Raw genomic sequence first — 21735 nt, 5'->3', positions numbered from 1 at the left:
TCCCTGCTGTTGTTTCATGCTGCAGGGCATCACTGTCATCAAGTGTGGCAGAGAGGTAGATGTTACTGGCTAGAGAACTCAGCAGTTTGTGTCCTAAGACTTATAAAGGTATAGGTGAATGTGGATGTTCTGCCAGTTTAGTTTATGAGGATATTGATGCTTCCTTAAACAAACTACTGTAACTCCAGCATCTAGGATGAATTAAAGCCTTAAAGGATTTTGAATAGTCTGCTCAAGAAGGAATTGATTTAAATTCAGACCTAATGCACAGTATCAGTTCTAAAGTGTCTCAGGGCACCAGACATTGATATGTTTAGTGATTTTAAGTCAATAAATAAAAAGCTTAGTGTTAATATTTATAGTGACTATTCAAAATTCAATTTTATACATGGTTGCATGAAATGACTAGCGTGTGTGTGTGTGTGTGTGTATGTGTGTGTGTGTGTGTGTGTGTGTGTGTGTGTGTGTGTGTGTGTGTGTGTGTGTGTGTGTGTGTGTACTATCTTGTGTATGTTGTGAGGGATATATTCTGATCCAGTTACTGTAATGCGGCTATCATTTTTCCACGTCTTCCTCTGTTGGGTGCATGTCGAGTTCACAAGTTAAGCACTGAGAAGAGCTCACTCTCTTCAATACCCGTGCCGACTGGTGTAAAAGGGCCTTCCGCAAAGCGCTGCTTGTAATCTGCCTTTGGTAAGTCCTCCTTAGTTTTATCTGCCAAGGATTACCTCACAAGCTGCAAGCAGGAGAGAACCAGGGAGATGCTGAGCAAAAGAGAGAGAAATGAAAAGCAAGTCAAACAGAAAATGATGAAGATGGAACAAAATGAAAACAAATCGCTGTGTAATCTCTGAAAGAGGGAGAGAGAGAGACCTGCTTCAGAGTTAAGGAGAAGTATCCCTCGCCACTCATTTAGAGAGGGAATTGACTAATCCCTCCATGATTGATGTCTGCTATGAGAGGCTCCATAACAGACTAATAGGACTTATGAGGATGACCAGAGAGGAGAGTTCTTTGTGTGTGTGTGTGTGTGCGTGTGTGTGCCTGTATGTGAATGAACCAGACCTTTTTTTGTCTTGTGTCCTTCTATCCAGTGGACATAGAGGCCAGGGGTTTGAATGACATAGCGGCCGAAGAAGGGGTAACTTTATCTTAATCTGGGCTTAATCTGCCCCAGTCCTCCAGGTGTGTGTGGGCTTAAACCCAGAAGGACTCTGGGTTTTGGGGTGAGGTTTAAGGGGCCTTTGGGTGAGCTGATAGAAGTCCATGCACTTGAAAACTCCTTGAACCCCAAGAAGGTCCAAGACCCCCCGCACATTCTTGAAAACTCACTCACTTAGTCATGCCATACCTTCTCCCGTCATCCTTAAGTGGCCCCCAGTATGTTTTAATTGAATTAAACCAACCATTCTCTAGAATTTGTAAAGGACTTAAAGGAAGTACCTTATGAGTTAGTCTGAGTGATTTGTCTTTCTGTGTGTTTAAATGTGTGTGCGTGCAGAAGCGGAGAGCGAGTGTAGGAATGATAAGGCTTTAATTGCCTCCTTATAAACCTCTCCAGTAACCCCCCTCTTTGAACTGTTACCATATGCAGGTGCGTGCGCTTACGTGCTATAGGAAATTCTAAGTGGCATTTTTAGCGCTTAACTCATGGATCAGTGAGTGGGATCATTCCCCTGTTGTCTGAGAGTTTCTTGGAGCTTAGTTGACCTTGCAAAAATTCTGTATGCAGTCCATACTGTATTTACACTTACCACCACATCATTACAGCAGTGTTTTACATTTGTTAATATAGCCCTCGCTATGAAGTCCTTCTAAATGCTCCACTATGTCATTCATTTGTAAGAAATGATTCCCATTTTTGTTTGCTTCTCTCTCTTTCTGAGTCCTCCCTTCGTTTCCCCCTCCACCTTCTTCAGCATGTGTATTCTGATCAGGAGTCAAAGAGGTGACTTTGTAATTATGTTCATTTTAATTGGCTGTGCTATCACCCCTCTCATCACTTTAGAGCCCACGCTGCGCTGGACAATGGCAGTGGTGTGTGGTGGGGGGGGGTGAGCAACAGCTATGTCAGGACCACCCCACCCCTCACACAGTCACCCTCTTTACCTGCACACCATAATTCCTAAAGTGGCCTCCTTAATGAGTTTTTCCTGCCCAGGCTCAGATTAATTTGATAAATGGAGACATTATCAGTGCAGCCGATCTCTGAATCCATTGCAGCACTAATTTGTTTGTTGAAGATGGCAGTTAAGGAGATAATTACGATAGCTAGGCTCTTTTCCTCCCTCCATTCAAAGACTACTTATTTATTTGCAGAGGATGAGACGGTGGAGTGGCGCTGGGCCTTTTTAGATTACATATGGATTAAACTGCATAATATGGATCAGCAGAACTTGTAACATTACTGACAACTTTCATTTGTTTTGTCAAAGAATCCCAATATTGTCACATAATAGTTTAGCAGTAAAGACATCCACTGGTTATTATACAACGTTCAAGTCTTTTTAGACGTATATTTGCCAATGAACAGCTCTGAAATACAGCAACCGAGAGCAGCACAACCGTTAATGTGAGATGTGACGAGCTTCTGTTGTGGATGGAGGTGTTTATAGAACATCCCCTGGGTGTTTGTGCATGTGGTGCCTTCAACAAGGGCAGAAAGAGAAACCGGTGGACGAAGACGGGCGTTGGAGTGGCGACGGTGTCCTCTTTATTGGACTGGGAGCTCATGTTCATGATCTCTGTCTGGACCTGGCTGATTGATAGGAAGGCGACGATTTGTGCAACAAAGTGCTATTGTCTTTTTAGTGATTTGCTGAATTCCAGCTGCTGTAGCATCAGCCACACGCACACAGACACGCACCCTCTGTCCCACACTTCCCCACCCTGCGCGTCAGTTTTTCCAGCCAAAGCTAATTTGCAGAGGCGTGAGTGTGGGTAATGCTACTGCTGTTTCCATGACAAGCTAAAGCCAGTGCTTACACCGCATTATGCCCCTGCGTTACACGTTAGGCGGGCGGGTGGGCACACTGCAGCCTGGCACAGTCACTCCTTTGTCTGCCTCCTCCTCCAAACTGTTATTTCATGATGTTTTCTTTTTTTCAGTGAATGGTTCTGATTTCTGTTTCAAAGCCGTGTCTGTCCTGTTCTACGTTGTGTTTCTGCTGCTTTGCACAGTTATGCCTTTGGAGCAAAATAGGCCTTGGAAGCAGAACAGTCCTGGAAAAGGAGACTGGGTTTTACTGATTTTTGCATTTTACATCTTGGTAGCCAATTGCCGAGAGGCCCTCTGTCTTGGCCTGCAGCCTCTCTGCTAGATGCGAAGCATATCTGCATCTGAACAAATCAGTACAACTCCTCATTTTCATCAATATCCTGATGAATACATTTACATATTTTTGTGACATTATTCACATCTGAGGCATAAATGTGTTGAAACAGTTTAAGTTTGTCTTATTGAGAGTCGTTGCAGCATCCTAATACTTTCCCCTGAAGCAGCAGGTTCACATATTCAACCTTCCTGCAAGTTCTTTGCTCACCCTGCCAACACACACACAGAAGCCTGACTTAACCACTCAGTGTGTTGATACACAGTCACACATCTGTACCAGGAGGGTTCCTAAGTGTGATACAGCAGTAATGTGATATTTCTATTGTATGTTAATGTGTATTATTTTTCACGCTACGTTCGCTCCTGTTCCAGCCTTTTGCCCCTCCCCACTCCTCTCATTGTTCCATCCACTCCACACCTCCATTTACATAATTGAACTTTTGATTGGACTTTGCTCTCTCGTTCCTGCTCTCACGCAGCCATCCACAAGCTTAATTCCATGTGTGAGATGTGGACGGTGATGCTCCTTTATGTTTTGTAATGACAAGATGTCGGGTCTGAGAGCTTTCGTTTGTCTAAATTTTGCTGTATGTTGTTTTCACTACTTTGTGTGGTCACATCATTGTGTTAGAGGTGGAGCATGTATGCAAGTCCAGAAGATTCTGCTGTGATTTGAATGAATCTGCGTGTTTGTGTGCACAGGCTACTTTTTTTTTTCATTCTTGCTGTAGGCTTCTTGAGCGGATTACAAGTTTTAAAGAGTGTGCGATCCAACACCTCCTCAAATCTGACACTCCCCGACTCTGCTTTGAAGCCATGAAAGTGAGATTGGAAAGACACGGAAGCTCTTTTCTTTCCACAGAGTCGCGGGTTTATGTCGTTTGGTTGTGGCCAGTTAAGTTTCCATTGAAGCGTTGTGCCCCGGAGTAAGAGACAAAGCTGCCACTTAAGGCGTTTGACTTGTATCTTTTTTATGACACAGAAGGACAGTTTTCATATTCCTCAGTGTACATGAATGTAAAGTCTATGTGATTTTGTATGTTTGTATTTGGTGCAGCTTCACGGCCCAATAGCAACTTCTCTACAACAATTCTATTAACTTTACCTAAACTTTATAGCTAGAATGAAGTTTGGCCCTGCCTGAACAGGCTTTACCCTGTTTGGGCCACGTTGATGAAGCAGTTTTGTCAGAGGATGTGTCTTACTCTCATACAGAGATTATTGAGAGGTATTGGTGTGTTGCCCAAATCTAAATTCTGTCATTGGTGGAGAACTGTTCAAATCTCCCATGTCATAGTTCAGCCCACTGATGATTCTAGATCTGGAGTCACATCCCTCCAAAATCACTTTGCTGACACTGAAATCCTCCTGACTTCAGCACCAGCAGGAATCTGGAAGCTTCCATTCCCAGGTTTCCTCCTATCTTGTCATTCAGGCATTGTAGTGAGCTCAGCCCCCCGTTCTTTCTCTCCCACATCCTTTTCCCATTTTTTTTTTCTTGCCCTGTCGGATGTATGTTGTTGACACTAAGGCATCAGAAATAATGGAATCTCTTGTCAGTGGCTTGTATTTTTTGCGCAGGCTGTTAGGGCTGTGTATAATAGTAGCAGAGGAGGACGAGGGGAGGTTATGTGCCACTGATAGTAATGAAGGTTGCCTTTTCATTTTTTAATATGAAATGTTTGTGGGCCGAGGCAGTGCTCTCTGCTAATCCTACCCTGGAGCCGAGCTAGCTACATGGCTGTGTCAGTGTTACACATACACACGGCTAGTGACATTCACACAGACAGATAAAAGGCAGGCACACACAGATCACATACGTGTGCACACCTTCCCTCAGGCAAGACAGCAAACAGTTTGTCTGGGTGCATTTCTGCTCCTCCTGAAATTCTCACTCCTCCTGTGTTTGTGTCTTAAGGAAATGCAGCCAGTTTCTGTAAAGGAAGATACGGTATTTCCTCAGTATTTGATGGACATTGAAAGCTTCTGTGCGTAGATGCATTTGTAAACCTTTATCAGGAAAGAGCATAATGGAACTGCCTGGGCTGCCGATTGAGGAAATTACATCAGTTTGGGGTGGGAAGAACATGGGGTCATCACTAGTCACGCACCAGTAACTGCTGCAACCACGTTTTTGTCCTCCTCACGTTGAAGGACACGTGCAAATTATGACCTGTCTGTTTTTTTTAACTTGCTCAGATACTCGTGTAGACAGGTGAGTTGGAGCATGTCCTGTAGGAGAGTTGGAGATTTGTGTTGCCAGTTGTTTAATATGTTGTTTTTTCTATGGTTGTGTTATATATGGACCAGGAGTGAGGTCATTTCAAAGATATGTAAAGATATTTTCTATGTATATGTGAAGATAGTTTTTGAGGTTCCTTGGTTGAACTAAGGTTGAGGTTAGGTTGAATAAAGTGTTTAATCACATAACTGCTGTTTGGTTAGGGAGCTGGATGATGCATTATGTCAGCGAGCGTCCTCACAGAAATAGAAGTAGCTCTCCACCGGTACCGCTAAGGTACAGGGTCTGCGGCACTGGAGTGTGTTGTGTGTCTAATTGCTTTAATAGCACCTGGTCGCTAATCCCAGGTAATTAGGCCGCTCAAATTAGACAGCTACTTTCAACCGTCACTTGAAAAGCAGAAAGGGAAGGCCTGGAGGAAGACCACTCCACAAAACCTCCAGACTACTGACACGCACACAAACAGGGACAAAAGCTGAAGGCACCTGGAGAAGCAAGTTTATCAGCCACTAAGAATAATTCGCTGAAGGTGAAAGTACTGAAGGTAAATGATGTCATTAAAAGTGACAACTCACTTCATGAGGCACAGACATAGTTTGTAATGACCTTTTTGCTCCATAGGGTAATTTCAATTAGTAATTTTTTTTCCTTTTTTGTCATTTTTCTTCCTTCTCGCTGGAGTGGCACACAGGCAGTGTGGAGGAAGCCTAAAACGTGTCTGGAGTAGCTGTGGGGAAAGGTTAAGGCCCTCTTTTAAAGATGAGCCGGAAATGTCAAGTGTCCGCCCCTCGGGCTCATGCTTCCGTCTCCCTGCATCCAGACTGCCATAGGGGCCTGCGTGATTCACACACGCTGGTAGAAAGGTTAGGAGTTGCTATTAGAGAGAGCCTCCAGTCTTTTTCATCTGTTTTGGCCTGTTGGCGTCTCACCAGGCTCTAGGCTTGTGGTCACACTGCTGCAGTACATGAGCAAAGACACATCCAGGTAGTTTAGACTAACGTCATGCTGATGTTGTACTCTGATCTTGCACCTGTGCTGTAGGTATGAGAATGAAGTAAATATATTAGTATTCATATATCCTGGACCTTTTTATAGCTTTTCTCTGGGCTCAATAATTATCAACTCGTTTAAATATCATCCTATAATTCTCCTTTCTTAATTCCAATCACATATGTGACTCAGTGTTTACATCCAATTCTTGCAGTAACAAAACGCCACCAACAGAGGGCGTTGATGGGCCACCACAAGCAACGTACAGGCCTTCACAATGTGTCCTCAAAACTGAATTAACTTATTACTGCGGTGAAAATCACCTGTTTTTTAAACTAACTAAGACAAAGTGCGGTTTAACTTTTTATTTCATTCATATCACATGACTTGGGGAGACTTTTATATTATTAGCTGGATCAGTCTGTCACATGTCCTAAATGCAATTCAGATCAGCAGATTGTATGGTTTAAATAAAACACATCCCAAATATCCACTTTTTAAATTACTGATTATTTTCTGAAAGTATTAAATCATATAAATGAGTTTTGTCAGAACGTAGACCCTACTTAAACATATTGCACCTTGTAATTAACCTAATCTGTTTTATTACTCATGCTAATTTAGTTGTCCTGCATACGCTACTAATATGCACTTGGATTTAAAAATTTTTATAGCCCTTTTGATTATTGTCCTTTAATGAATTACAGAGAATTATCTCAGAGAATTAGCTCGTATCAGTGGCTCCATAACTAGATTAGTGAACAGGCAACTACAAGAAAACAGAATAGCATTGGTTCTGCCGGTCAGAGGAAGACCACTGTCTCCAAGGCACCAAGGATTTGTGGGATTTGGAGTCCGGGAAAGAAAAGGCTCCCAATAGTGAAAGCGTTTGACCCAGATAAGACTTCAAAGGCGGAGCTACTTAATAAGATGTTTACATTATCCACGGTCATACAGTGCCTCTTCAATGAGCCTTCATTATGATGTATGCCCGTGTGCGTACAAGTACAGGCTCATTGTGTGTCAGAATGGCATGCTAATTATTGGGTGGAGGTTGCTAGTGTGAATCATTTTATAACGGGAAAAACACTAATGAAAGCAGCTCAGACATGGAGGCAGCGGCAAGGAGTTTTAATGTGACTAAAGGGGATTGGAGCATTTGTTTCTGTAAACATATTATACAGTAGTAATTTGTTATATGCTAAACGTCTAAATGAATCCACATGAAGATGATAAACACTGTAAACTAAGCGGTCCTTCTCTCACTCTTCTGGTGCAGCCCAGTCCCATTCCGAGTCCAGTTCTAGGAGGGAAACCCAACGCCAGCCAGTCGCTGCTGGCCTGGTGCCGCGAGGTCACCAAGAACTACCGTGGCGTGAAGATCACAAACTTCACCACGTCCTGGAGGAATGGCCTGGCCTTCTGCGCCCTGCTGCACCACTTCAGGCCCGATGTCATGTACGAAACACGCACTCTCTATGGGAACTCCTGGTTCACATTTGCTAACCTGACCATGTGCTTCCCTTTTGTTCATCATTCCTGTTGGTGTGTTTAATAAAGATGACAGATGTGTGCACACGTTCCCATATTTGAAAATAGAGTTGCACGTTTACCTGAAACGCGTGTCTCATTTTAACTGTCTGTTGGATTATAGTTCTGTATGAACGTTTTAAGGAACCAGTTCATTAAATGTTTAGTATTAGAGTCAGTATTTTCACAGAAGTACAACGTACAGATAACCTGCAGCCACATCTGGAGAGCAGACATAATGATAATTCAGTAAAACACTCTGTGTGTATGTGTGTTTACGCTTGTGTGCCTTTGCACTCCGGCCTGTTATTTTTACATATTTTCCACTCTATTAGTTCTGTTGATTGCACTGCTATGAAATTGCATGTTACAGTTCTAATGCCATTACATGTGACGCATATTTAAACACACCTCTTCTCCTGCTATCTTCCTCTGTCTCCTATTTTTCTCTCTGCCTGTCTCTTCTTTGACCCTCCCCACTGTTCTTCCAGAGACTACAAGTCGCTCAATCCTCAGGATATTAAAGAAAACAACAAAAAGGTAAGAAGCAGCCACCGCTGGGGCTTTCACACCACTTAGCTCCCTCCCATTCACTTCTCCATTTGGCCTTATTTAGAGACCTGCCATTAATCCCTGGATGTAGTGGGTATACGTGTACATGGTCTGAGGCAGGGGGGAGAGTGGGCACACGTATAAATGCTGGGAAATGTGTGTTCTCACAATTACACACACACACCACAGCCTAAATCTTATAATGACAGTTTTCATAAGAAGCCTCCCCTGCTGTGATGTGTGCAGTTGGCTGTGTGTGTCCAAAGCATAACGCAGTCATCTGGCAGAGGTGAGATGGTGGAGATCTTAACTCCTCAGTCTGCTCGTGGCTTCTAAAAGTCTTGTGTTTGCACACCTTTGCCAAACTGTGTAGGAAAAGATATGCATGCGTTTATTGGTGCTGGCTTGTTTTGTAATGAAATACACACTTATTTTCCTCATTGTTCTGTCACAGTGTTGCCTCTGAACTGTCACTACGTCCCAAACATTGTGGAAAAACCTCCTGAGTGTGCGCTCCTGTTTTTCCCCTCTCTGTGAGCTACCACACACACCTACAGTACAGACACACCGGCGCCCTGTCCCCTCGCTGGCCCCGAGGGCTACACAGTACGATATGCGCCAGGTTCCTGCAGCTTGATTTCCTCCTCTCCTACACACTCTGGCTCAGCGATAACCTCTGGTGGCCCTGTTAGGCATGAATGCTACCCTATTGACAATAACCATAGTGGGGGGAGAAGGAAAGACCCAATTCCATATCTGCTAACTGCCCCTCACCCCCTCCAGGTACTCAAGTAGCCCTGAAGAAATTGGTTAGATATAAGTAATAACGGAATATGCCGTAGAGGGTGATAGCTGTTGAATAGCAGCACCACTGTACCCAGCATGCTGCCATCAGCTCCTTTGTGGAGATCTACACCTGGTGCTGATGTGCATTTGCCCGAGCATGCTGTTCCTTTGCAGTGCACAGAGGCAACGCAGGTTGATATCACCTGTTACCTCCTCAGCACTCAGGAGGCGTAACATGTGTGTTATGATGGATACTAAGGTAAATCTGGTTGGTTAAGTCTGATGAAGTTGTCTAAAGCTGATGTAGTGCTGTCAGAAACTCCTAACACTTGAGCTGTCTGGTCGTCAAAGACTTAAAACAAGTATTACTTTCATCTCGAGCCAGTTTGAGTTTGTTTTCAAGACTAGAAAATCTGATTAGTAACTGATGTGACATGACGTCTGAACGCTTGTTTGCACATAACTGTACATGAAATAAAACTTGTTGTTGTAGGTGGCTGAGAAAGAAATGCATTTTGTGTCATGTATCACCCTGAAGGTGTTGAACTTGAACCAGAAGGTGTTCAGAATACCAGCAGGGGAAAAGGAAGCACGCGTGTAGACTGTAGCAAGAAGTAGATAGAAAAGTGGGTTAATGAATGAAATGTTTAGAGAAGAAATGAAGATGAGTGATGAACAGAGTTAAAGACCGAGTTCTTATTATCATGGAAATGTTTTATTGAATGAAGCAGCAGAAATGGAAATAGAAACGACACCTATCTCTGCTTTTCATGCCCTGTTGATAAACATGCCCCCTCATCCTTTCACAGTCTGTCTGTGAGGAGTGATTGCAATAAGCTCAGACAGTGCTGAATTATGACAGATAAGGATAATCAATATTGGGGGAGGGCTGGAAAAAAAGAGAAGTGAATATTTAGAACATACGCAGCCTTTGAACTGATCTTTCATCATGGAACGTGTGCATGTATGCAAGTCTCAGTGATTGTGGATGTAATCATACACGATCTGTCTGCTGGAGGAGTTTTTCAAATTCTAAGCACCTGTGTATTTGGATGCTCTTGTCTGGTTGTGTGTGTGTGTGTGTGTGTGTGTGTGTGTGTGTGTGTGTATGTGTGTGTGTGGGTGTGTGTGTGTGTGTGTGTGTGTGTGTGTGTGTGTGTGTGTGTGTGTGTGTGTGTGTGTGTGTGTGTGTGTGTGTGTGTAATGAGTCCAAGGAGAAGTCATTTGTCATGCCATCTGATAGTGTAGCACAAGGCTAAAGTGCCCTAAGCACAACTGTTAGGGGTTGGGCTGAGAAGACGGGGTGTAGATGATTGACAGCGATAGATACCTGTCAGTCATTTAGGTGGGGGGGGCAGAGCAGGGACCAGTGGCCTGGAGCAGAGGACAGTGACATTTAGTCCAGAGCAAAAGTGTTGTCAGTGGAATGATGGAAAGCTTGAAAACGAGATATTTCCCAAAATACAAAATGATTGTTAAAGGGGAAAAAATGGAAAAATCCAAGGCTAGAAGTTTAGGTGCGTTGGTGCTGTCTATCGTTTTAGATTGTAATAAGCTCCAGGGCTGATAAATGTAATAAACACCCAGTAAAACTCATGTTTAGTTCTAATTGTGTGTGGCTTTGTTGTTTGCGCTCACTGCATCACCTCCTCTGTCTGCTTTGTCATCACCAGGCGAGTTTAATATTTTTATGCCGTTAAAGCAAAACACTGATGTCAGAAAGACGATAACGCGTGAAGGCTCTGAAAACAAAACCCGGCCGACGGCCTGTCGTCCTCTCGTCTCTCCCTTTCTCCCTCTCGCTCTTTTCTCGCTTTCATCCTGTCTCTATTGAGCAGCAAAGTTGTCGCTCGTTTTCACAGCCGACCCTTGGCGAGAGGGGAACAATGCTCCCCTGAATATGTGTTAGAAACCCAATCAGGCCTCCTTGTTTCCCATATTCATTCTTTTTCTGTCACACTCCTTTTCTGGCAGGTGAAGTAGGAAAGACGTGAAACTGGCTCATTGTACAAGCAAACTTCTCTGTGTTCTCTCTCTTTTCTCTTTGTTGTCAGTTATTTCCTACTTCCTTTTCTTTACACACACTCTCTCACACTATTACCCTAAGTGAGCATAGATGTGCCACCTATTGTTACCCTTTTCTATCAGTAGACAAGAACAAAAGGAGTGAGAGTAAAAACGAGTCCTGATCTACAAAAGGGATCATAATTGGTTGTAAATTGAGATAGCTCTCAATCTCAAAACCATCACCTTGTTATTGGATTTCTGTCTCTTTACAGTATGTTCAGGTCTTCAGTTCTCTGTTATAGAAACAAATACATACATTTAAATAGTTAAAGAACTTTGTGTACAGGCTTTCATTTAATATCTGTTATTGAGGCACAGTGGTGGTTTCGTCCATCCTGTCACTGGACTTAATAGTTTTTACAAAAAATACTCTCAGATAGAATGAATGAATGCAAAGTAGTGACTTGATAAAACATTGTTCATGCTTTACAGACCATTTGCCTGGTCTGTAAAGGCTATAAAACCTGGAAGCAGGATAAAAAAAGTCAAAGCCCTGTGTTGAAAGGAACTACAGAAGCTTTTCAGAGCATCCTGGGGTAAATGAAGGTTAAAAACACAGGGCTGGATGTCGGAGAGGGAGACGAGGAGGAAGAGAGTGAGATTGATAGACTGGGGCGATTTACGAAGGCAGTGAAACAAACGAGCGCCGCAACAGGTTGGAATCAGATCAACACTATCAAGCAGGCCAGATACAAGCTGTGATACGTGGGGGAGAAGCGTGTGTGTGCGCTGAAACGGAGGGTGTGTGTGCACCCTTAATCTATTTATTTACCTGTCATTGGCTGCGATAATGGTTTTCATCCCCTCTCTCTCTGTCTCTGTGTCTCAGTCTGTCTGGTGATGGGGGATTGGGTTTCGTGTGTCGCTTGATAATCAGACCTGTATTTTCTCATCAGACTCTAATCAGACCAATTACACGCGTGACGGAGAGCGTGGGCAGGTTGATGTAGGGGAGCGATAGGGGCACATACTTTGGGATTAAGCGCTCTGTCTTGGGGTATCTCCGTCTCTTATCGGGGACAACCATCCCTGACATGACCTGTCAGCAGCCATGCCAAAGGTGTCTGCGCAAGAATACACACAGACACACGTGGTCCATGCATGCTCCAAATAGCATCCTGACTTGCTTTTATTACAGGTGTAGACATCTCCATCCATGTTATTTTTTCTCTATTGAATTTGAACTATAATTTTATGAGTGTGACGTTGTTGACGTATCTCTGGACTCATTTGTTTCCTCTTGTCTTTGCCAGGCGTATGATGGTTTCGCCAGTCTGGGCATCTCCCGTCTCCTGGAACCGTCTGATATGGTGCTGCTGGCTATACCTGACAAGCTGACCGTAATGACCTACCTGTACCAGATCCGGGCCCACTTCTCTGGTCAGGAGCTCAATGTGGTGCAGATCGAGGCCAACAGCAGTCGCAGCACATACAAAGTGGGCGACTTTGAAACCGATACGAACGCCTCCATCGGCCAGGACAAGTTCTACGCTGAACTCAGTGACGTGCAGCACCGCCAGGCTAATTCTCAGCCTGTTGCCTCTGCTGGTGAATCTAATGGCGCTGAAGACCAAGAGGAGGCGGTGATGGAGCCAGGTTGGACAACTGAAGCAGGAGGAGTTTCAGCCACTTCAAAAGGGGCTTTGCAATCTTCACCTTCACCATCACCACGCACAGTATTAGCCAGCTCTGCAACAGGCTCGACCCACGTGACAGCACCGCGCTCGGAGGACAGAGGGAACCTGCTCAAAGCCAACACTTTAGACTTAAGTGAGTTACCACAGAGAGTGGAACGAGAGATGGAGAAAGAAAGACAGCAGAAGGAGGAGACGGGAGAGGAGAGAACGGACGAAAGGACAGAACCTGGCTCTCCAACCAGGAAAGGGCCCTCTTCTCCACCCCACCACAAGCTGGGCTTCTCCTACAACAGGGATGCGGACCTCATCAAGAAGAAAAGGGCCAGTCTGCGTCACTCAGAGTCTGAGCCTGTCTCAGACACCAGCTCCCCTCCAGTCAACCACACAGAGCCGCCTCCGAAACAGGTAAAACCCCCAGACAATGGATTTAGCCTTTAAATCCAATTTATTGCAGATGTGGATAAACATATTAGAGTTCAGAGGTTTGATACATTTTCTTAGATGATTTATGAATCCCAAATCCCAAACGCTGCTGTAATTGCTCTGATATATTAACCTGCCAGTTGTTGCTTTGACTGAAACTTTTCCAGCTGCATCAGACAGAGGATGCGCTTGAACGTTCTCTCCCTGCTGGTGTTTTGCTAAGCTTCAAATCCAAACCCCATTGATTCCGTTGCAGAGATGACCGTACGAACATCCTGCCCTTCCGCATTAGATGCTGCCGTCGCCTGTCTTATTGGCCAGACCCAGACACATTGAGGCCGGGCCTTTAACATGTGGCGACTATAGAAGGCACCCAGAAAACCCCCTGCTTTGACATTTCATTATATTTTTCATTATATTTCTCATCCCTTCAGTTGATGGCAGTTGGTGCCGTGACTGCTCAGGCGTGGCGACGCTCTGCGCGGAGCACACCTCATCTCTTCTCTCGCACGCACTTGTATGCGTGTGCGCACAAAGTCACACACACAAACACACGTTGAATACATAGCCGCCTGCTTTGGTTAACCCCAGATTATTGCTTCCTGTTTACAAGTGGAAAGGTCACGGGGGGGTGGGGAGGCGGCAGGGGGCTGTGACAACTATGACACCCTATTTTGATCTGCTGTTATCTAGTTAGCGGGATGCATCCTCAGCTGCACCCAGGCAGGTTTGACTGGTTTGAAGCATAAACGGTGTAAAAGCTCTATTTGCACCTGCGTATAGTAAAACATCCTGGATTGCTGATATGGTGACATTATTCTGTAAAGAGAATTAGGGAATTTATTACCAGAAAGCAGTGTTTTTAGTCGTAATGTGTAGCAGTGTAGAAGCTTAAGTGATCCATGATGTGCTTTTCTTTCAAAGGAGTTATCACCTGCAGCTGTATCAGCTGAGAAGGTGAGTGAAGTTCAGAAGCACATGACACCACTTTGATGAATTCAGTTGTGTTTTCACCAGATCACACTCAGCGTTTCTTTGCCCACAGAAGGTGCTGTCCCGTCAGGAGGAGCTGAAGGAACGAGCCCGGCTGCTCCTGGAGCAGGCCCGCAGAGATGCTGCAGTCAAAGCCGGCAGCAAGAGCGCCGCTGCCGTGGCTGCGCCGAGCAGGGCAGCGGGCGTCAGTGATGTAAGTCAGACTGGTGTTTGTGTGAATGCTGTGGGAACACATCTAGTGCTCCTGGCGATTATGACGACAATGTAAAAGACTGACGACTCCAGTCGCAGCCCGATCCTCTTGTCCGTCTGTATCGCGTGCTCTCTCTCTGTGCACTGGAGTGTTTTACTGCATGTTCCACTCAGCTACTAGAATGACCACCTGCCTTTTCAGTACCCTCATGTCACTTCAACAGTCCTCCTCCTGCTGCTCACTACACTTGCAACCTGCTGGAAAACCTGTCCAAGCTGTCTCTTCACATAGCAGCGTAGTTCGGCAAACGCTTTGAGAAGGAGACCAGACCTTCACTTGATTAACTTCTGCTGAGACTCTCTTATGGACTACTGAACTTCACAAACTCGACATGTCAGAAAGAAACTATATCTGGAGGCGCTTCCTCTCTTTTCCTCTGTCTCTCTCTCTCTCTTTCATCAGTTTTATTGGGCGAGTCAATTTTTTTGACATCATGAACAAATTTGCTGCCCCCTCACTTTCCCAACACTGAGTAAATGTTGTACACAAACACCTGTCAGCAAAAGAACATTCATGGTATAGGGGGGTGAGAATCGCTGTACCGAAGCAAACTAGACTAGAGAAGACGCAAGTGAAATTGCCAGCTCTGAACTGAGCACGCTTCAGTGAACATAATATACTGAGAGTTACGGGTTGGGGGGGCACACGGATGCACCAGGAGTTACCCTGGGAAAGCATTGTGGTCAAATCCTCAGTAACGTTTCCAAATGTCTCCGCAAAGGGAGAGGGGGTAAGAAAAAATATATGGTCTTGTGAGAATTGTGACGACAAGGGATTTGAGGGTAAAATGAAATAAATACCTTTCAGTAATGAAATATCTAAAAGGCAACAGCCACATACTCCCGCATTTGCTTCCTGAATCCTTAAAGAGAAATATGCCCTTGAATTAGATGTTTTTTAAAGTGTGTGCGCTGGTGCCTCTGTTCGTGTGCGCAGTCAGTGTGTGTGTGCATGGAGACATGCAAATGTGTGTTTGCGTCTGCGTGCCGGCCACAGGAATAACCATTCCAGCATAATCTGGGGAAATAAATGAAGGCCTTCCAAGGACTAGTGGCGTTAAAATTCCTCTGAGGAAGAAAACAAATTAAGAGTTTTTCAAAGCGGTTGCTGCACCAAAAAAGGTCCTCTTCTGTCCCTTGTTGTGCACCAAGATGCCTTACTTCACTTAGATTAGTTCCTTAAAGTAGCCGCCCCTCTGCTTTTTTCCTCCCCCTCCTCCTCCTCTTTCTGATTTCCTTACTCATTTCCAAGGACAATTGGCTAATAACCCCACACACACTCTCTTGCCTTATGCATAAGACAAGGAGGCAGCGGAGGGGGGACGTATTGAATTGTTTACACTTTTTTTAATAGAAAACATTGATCAAAGGAATACGACTGGCCTCGAGGCCAATGTGCTGATAATTGTTAGTGATTCAGATTAGATTACTTGATGTCTTGTTTTGATTAGCCTGTGTGTGTGTGTGTGTGTGTGTGTGTGTGTGTGTGTGTGTGTGTGTGTGTGTGTGTGTGTGTGTGTGTGTGTGTGTGTGTGTGTTCATGTTATCAGCTGGAGAGGCCGAAGCATTTCCCATTTACCGTCCCATCCGTCTAAGTAGGTACTTTGCGGTTTAGCATGCATAAGGTATAATTTAATTCAATTAAAGCAGGCTTTATTCTTTCAGGGAAGTGGCTCATTCGGAGCAGCAGAATGGTTTGGGCCGCAGGATGGAAGGACTTTGTTGCGTAAAAAAGCTCAAATTAGCAAGAAAGGGTTTGATATTTAAAACAAACAGCTGAGCGTGGCATTAAATAATCAAAATAATTAACTTATAAATAATTAATCAATGTTGCAGCAGGAATTCCTCAAGCAGAATAACTAGAATAAATATTGTGAGCAAAAAAAGTTTAATTTTGATTTTACTATAGTCCTTGTTTGAAACTTTTGTAAAAATAAAAAAAATGAAATTCAATGTTTCTTTGAATGCATATGTTTATGCATAGATGCACTGCTGCAGTAACTTCAGGCAACGTGAAGTTAGCTGGATGGAGAACAATATGCTGCATACTTGTTTGAAGTGTGTGTGTGTGTGTGTGTGTGTGTGTGTGTGTGTGTGTGTGTGTGTGTGTGTGTGTGTGTGTGTGTGTGTGTGTGTGTGTGTGTGTGTGTGTGTGTGTGTGTGTGTGTGTGTGTGTGTGTGTGTGTGTGTGTAGCCCTGTTCTCTTGACCTATGCTCTCCCTCCTGCCATCCCTAATTGTAGCCCACAGTGACTGGGTCTTTCATCTAAGGTCACAGGTTCAGTTTTGTCTCTTTCTCTCCCTCCACGTCTTCTCATCTCAGCTACTTTCACTCTCTCTCTCTCCTTTTTCTTTGTGTTGGTCTTTTTTTTCTTAATGTGAGCTTTTCTCAGATTGTCTCTTGCCTGTACGTCTGTTGTGGTTCTGTTTCTCGACCACGTCTCGTCGTCTTGTTCACTCGCTCTTCACTCGTTTTGTGATTTGTCCTGTTCAATGTGGCCTTTAATAGACCAGCAGTGCTACTAATTGTTTTGCCCCCCTCCTCATAGGTGGCCTTCACAACATATCACCGGTCACAGTGCAGATGTTCTTTAATGCTGTTGTAGTGTCACTAGCAGCTAGTGCCGCAGCAGCCGAAGCATTAATAGTGGACGCAAAGTCTTTTGTTTTATCCTCGCAACAAATGCTAAATGTTGGTGTCTCCTTCTTTGAGTGTTTCCCGCTCGTATTGTTGTGATGGAGAAGAGCGTGCATGTCTGTTTGCTTCAGGTTTTCTCATCCGTTAGCAGATGAGAACAGTAATTTCACACCGGCCTGGCCAGGCTAATTATCAGGAGACACGAGGCTCGGAGGAGACCGTGTGCGTGTGCTGCTAAACTGTAACAGAAATGTCAGAACGCAGCTCCTGCCCGCGGTGGCTTCCTCCCGCCGTTTGTGTGCGTGCGCGCCGGAGGAATGCTTTTCCTGGTGTTTTCCAGGTAAGAGACTTCCCCTGCTCACTGACTCGTTATGATTCCTATAATTGGGTCCCGTTTGATTTGTGCCGCCCGGCGTCCCGGCCCCCTCTCCTCGCCGTGGAGGGGACTCCTGGGCCTCTGCTGTGGTGACCTGGTGGTGTGGTCATCTCCTCCCAGGCGCGGTCTGTCTTTTGATCTTAACCTGACTGCGTTCTCTCTTTTTCATGAGTCACATGTCACCAAATAACTCTCTCCTTGACATTTTCTAAAAGGGTAACATTAAATTAATCTAAGAAAACCCTATGGACATTTGATTATGTCAGTAATGCAAATATTGTAATTGCAAAGGATTTTAAGTCGAGCCTTTCAGTCAGAATTTTCCCCTCATCTATTTGATCTGTGCAAACATAAGTATAATGCGCCATCTTTGCACAAATAGATTAAAAAGAAATCTATTTAGAAAATGCAGATATGGCCTCTGCCCTCTCCTGCGCCCTCCACACTTTGTGCTGTTCTCTCTCCTTTTCAACCTTCCCCCAGCAGTAATAGTTTTTCTCCAGGTCTCATTTTAATGTGATTGCTGTCCCTTTCTTCTCCCAGCGTTCACGTCTTTCTCTTCTCCTCGTCTTTTTCTCTCACACCCCCCTTCCCTCCTGTTCTCTTGTTCTCTTTCTTCTTTTTGAAGAATCTCTGCCTAATGAAACTAAATAGTTTGGCGGGGAGTTTCTTTGGACTGTGTGTGTGTGTGTGTGTGTGCTCTCCTTGGAGTGTGTGGGTATGTGTCGTTACTGAATTGGCTGGAGTGGAGATCAAAGGCGCGCTCTCAATTGTGTGTGTGTGTGTGTGTGTGTGTGTGTGTGTGTGTGTGTGTGTGTGTGTGTGTGTGTGTGTGTGTGTGTGTGTGTGTGTGTGTGTGTGTGTGTGTGAGTGACAAATTTTCAAATTGCATCACAAGAAGTGATCAAGCTGTCACAGAAGAAAGCTGCTCTGCACATACACATATATATACCCAGGTGTTTTAAATACCTCATGTTCACATTCCATCAAGTGAATTGTCGAATGTCCTAAAACACAGACTCTTACTACTACCTTACAACAAAGCAAACTTAATTTAATAACCATTGAATGAATTTGTCTTAGTGTAAATGGTCCTGTTCAGGCTCCTGCGTTGTGTTTTATAATGATATGTTGCTGTTGTGTGATGTATATGTGTTATAACGTGAATTTACAAAGCTCAGTCTATGTGCCAACATTCCTGAAATTATTTAATTATTAAGAAATTATATTTAGGTTGTCAAATTATAGAACCTTTGGATTAGCAGTAAGAAATGGCATGTTATGATGTTCTTATGCAACAGCTGCTCTAATGGATGTATTATCTGCAATCAGATAGTATTAAAATTGCAAAAGGGCAGTTTGGTATTTTGTTCAGTTAGCTTCAAATGTTCCTTTAATCATAGCTGCCAAATGGATTTTGTCTTACATTTTCCATAAGTTATTAAGTGTACTTCCCTATTGACAGTAAGTCCCCGTGTAGAACTGGTTGCCAAGTCAGCTTTTTCAAAAGCGGGTTATGTAGAGGTGACACTCCTCACACTTTGCTTACAAAGGCTGTTGTACGCTGACATGTGTTTCTGCTCATGTTCTCCACTTTTCTTTTTACCGCTCTCCGTTTCCATTTGCTCATCCCAGTAATTATGCTGTCTATTTAAAGTTCAAAACCTCCCAATCTGTCAGTGGCTGTGTGTGTGTGTGTGTGTGTGTGTGTGTGTGTGTGTGTGTGTGTGTGTGTGTGTGTGTGTGTGTGTGTGTGTGTGTGTGTGTGTGTGTGTGTGTGTGTGTGTGTGTGTGTGTGTGTGTGTGTGTGTGTGTGTGTGTGTGTGGTCTCCAGGCTCCACTCTACCTGTTCTACCTGTCCTGCTGTACAAGTGCTCTTTGTTATGTGCACACAAACACACTCACAGATGAGGAAAGACGTTGTGAAACCACAGTTGAACCGAATTCAGTCAAACACAAATTTATGTTTAAAAGACAAATCACATTGATTTTATATACTCATCATTTTCTGTTTGCATCTGCTAAGAACGTTTAGTACGTAGGAACACTGCCCACGCTTAAAGCAGAGGCACAGAAGGACTAAAATCATTAAGTGAAGCAAGGAAGCGACACCACAGTGTGAATCTGAGTAAAGTTCAGCATTTGCCTGCTTCATAGTAAGATGCTAGAAAAATGTACACATGATCTGATCATGTCAGATACATACAATAGGAGACATCCACACCTCACCTTTGTTAGTGCACAAACATTTACACTTACAGGTGCACAACCCACACATATGACATATACATGTATGCACATACAACACAAAGCCGCGCAGAGACCCCTATCATGGTCACGCACCCGTCAAATCATAATTAGGCCATGTCCTGCTTCTTTGATAGCCGTGTACAGTGGCTCTTCTTTAATTCTTTATCAAATGCATTGATCGCTGTGGGCCTTGCATGCCCATTGATCCACGCACTCTGTCTGGAGCCGCCCGATAAGCTCCCTGCTCTCGCTGTCTCTCGCTCGCTTGCTCACTCCTCCACTCACTCTTATTTCTGTCCGAATCCTTTTCTCTCTTTACCAAAAATGAGCGGTGGAGGTTTTAAAGGTCGTATATTGGGCACAGTATTTGTGAATATGCGTATATGATTGGAATTAAGCATATTAATGGGTGTTGGTTAATTGCCAGTCAAGGAATCAAGCTGTGTTCAGCGTCTGTAGTTTGTTCCAGCAAAAACTATATTTCTTATAATTCTCATGGCTTCCTGAAACAAATGTTTCAGTTTATTCTGTTCTTTTACTCTCAGCTAGTAACAGCAATAATTATGGTGCTTCATATTTAATAATTGTTACACAGCCATGTATTCATGTATGTTGATCATGTGTCTGCCTCATATGTGCTTCATCATTCTGAACAGTGTTCATGAGTTTGTTATTGCACAGCTGCCCAACTGTACGTGTGGTTTTGTATGCTCTGTGCTTTGTGTGTGTGCCTGGACAAGATAGAGACCTAAAGCACCTCTTGACTGTGAATTAGCCTGTCATGACAAATGTCTGGAGCTGCATGACTGGCTGCCAGACTGGCTGGCTATCTGGTGGGTTGGCAAACACTTTTTAGATAGTGATTGTGTGTGTGTGGCATCACTCTGTGCCCACGCCAGGTCTCTGTACATGACCAGTGGTGCATGCCCTCCCTCCCTCTTTTCTCCTTGCCCAGAAAAGAGCAACCAAGGCGACAACCTGCTCGTCTGCTCGAAAACAGCCTCCAGAGTGGAGAGGGGTCCTCAACCTGACGCCAAGCCCATAGAGCAGCCCTCTGTCTCAGCCCCGCACTCAAGCGTTTAGCCCCTCTTATCCTGGAGGTTCCCAGCGATAAATGGAAGACACAGTACACGTTTGTTCTTGCTGTCGCTGTCTAAAAAAGGGAGGTTTCTTCTCATGCTGAGTCTCCATTCTTGTGTCTGTGTTGCCCACTGACCACCAGCTGATGTTCTTTCTCTCCTTTTGATTTTGCTTCTTTTTTTGCTGCCTTTGATCATGTGACGATGTGGCAGGTCAGGATGTCTGTCCTGCTTTTTCCCAAAGTTACAGCCTTGTTGTTTTTAAATCTAGTTGTTGTGTATTTCTGCTACGCGTCATATCTATCAAAAATATTGATGCAATCATGAATTACACAAAGTCCATATGACATTACGTCACTCATCTGATAAACATTGTTCTTTGATGTCAGGTTTCTGCTCTCTTCTTCTGTTTTAATGTCACTCCCAGCTCATTGGATGGTTCATGTATTAATTTGCGCACTAAACTTTTTGCGCTTTTATTTGCTTTCGCTGAATCTTGTTGCTTGGAGAAACTGTTACCATGGATACATATTACAGCAGCTTTAATAGATTGGATTCTAGATCATGTAACAGACTTTATCACACAA

The 21735-nt window shown here is 44.1% G+C and overlaps 1 protein-coding gene across 5 annotated transcripts in view; it reads left to right on the top strand.

Annotated features, from left to right (window-relative positions):
- ehbp1 (EH domain binding protein 1) overlaps window positions 1-21735 on the top strand; it is a 94623-nt gene that overhangs the window by 35208 nt on the left and 37680 nt on the right. For all 5 annotated transcript variants that reach the window (XM_041073913.1, XM_029127844.3, XM_029127846.3 and 2 more), the window contains 5 exons: window positions 7846-8024; window positions 8588-8636; window positions 12755-13543; window positions 14486-14518; window positions 14607-14747. In XM_041073913.1, coding sequence (XP_040929847.1) covers window positions 7846-8024; window positions 8588-8636; window positions 12755-13543; window positions 14486-14518; window positions 14607-14747 — 1191 coding nt within the window. The remainder of the gene's footprint in view (window positions 1-7845; window positions 8025-8587; window positions 8637-12754; window positions 13544-14485; window positions 14519-14606; window positions 14748-21735) is intronic.

This window comes from Betta splendens, chromosome 15 (assembly GCF_900634795.4).
Source record: "Betta splendens chromosome 15, fBetSpl5.4, whole genome shotgun sequence".
NCBI lineage: Eukaryota > Metazoa > Chordata > Actinopteri > Anabantiformes > Osphronemidae > Betta > Betta splendens.
Note: the sequence above shows the minus strand (reverse complement) of the source record. Positions and strands in the feature narration are given on the sequence as shown.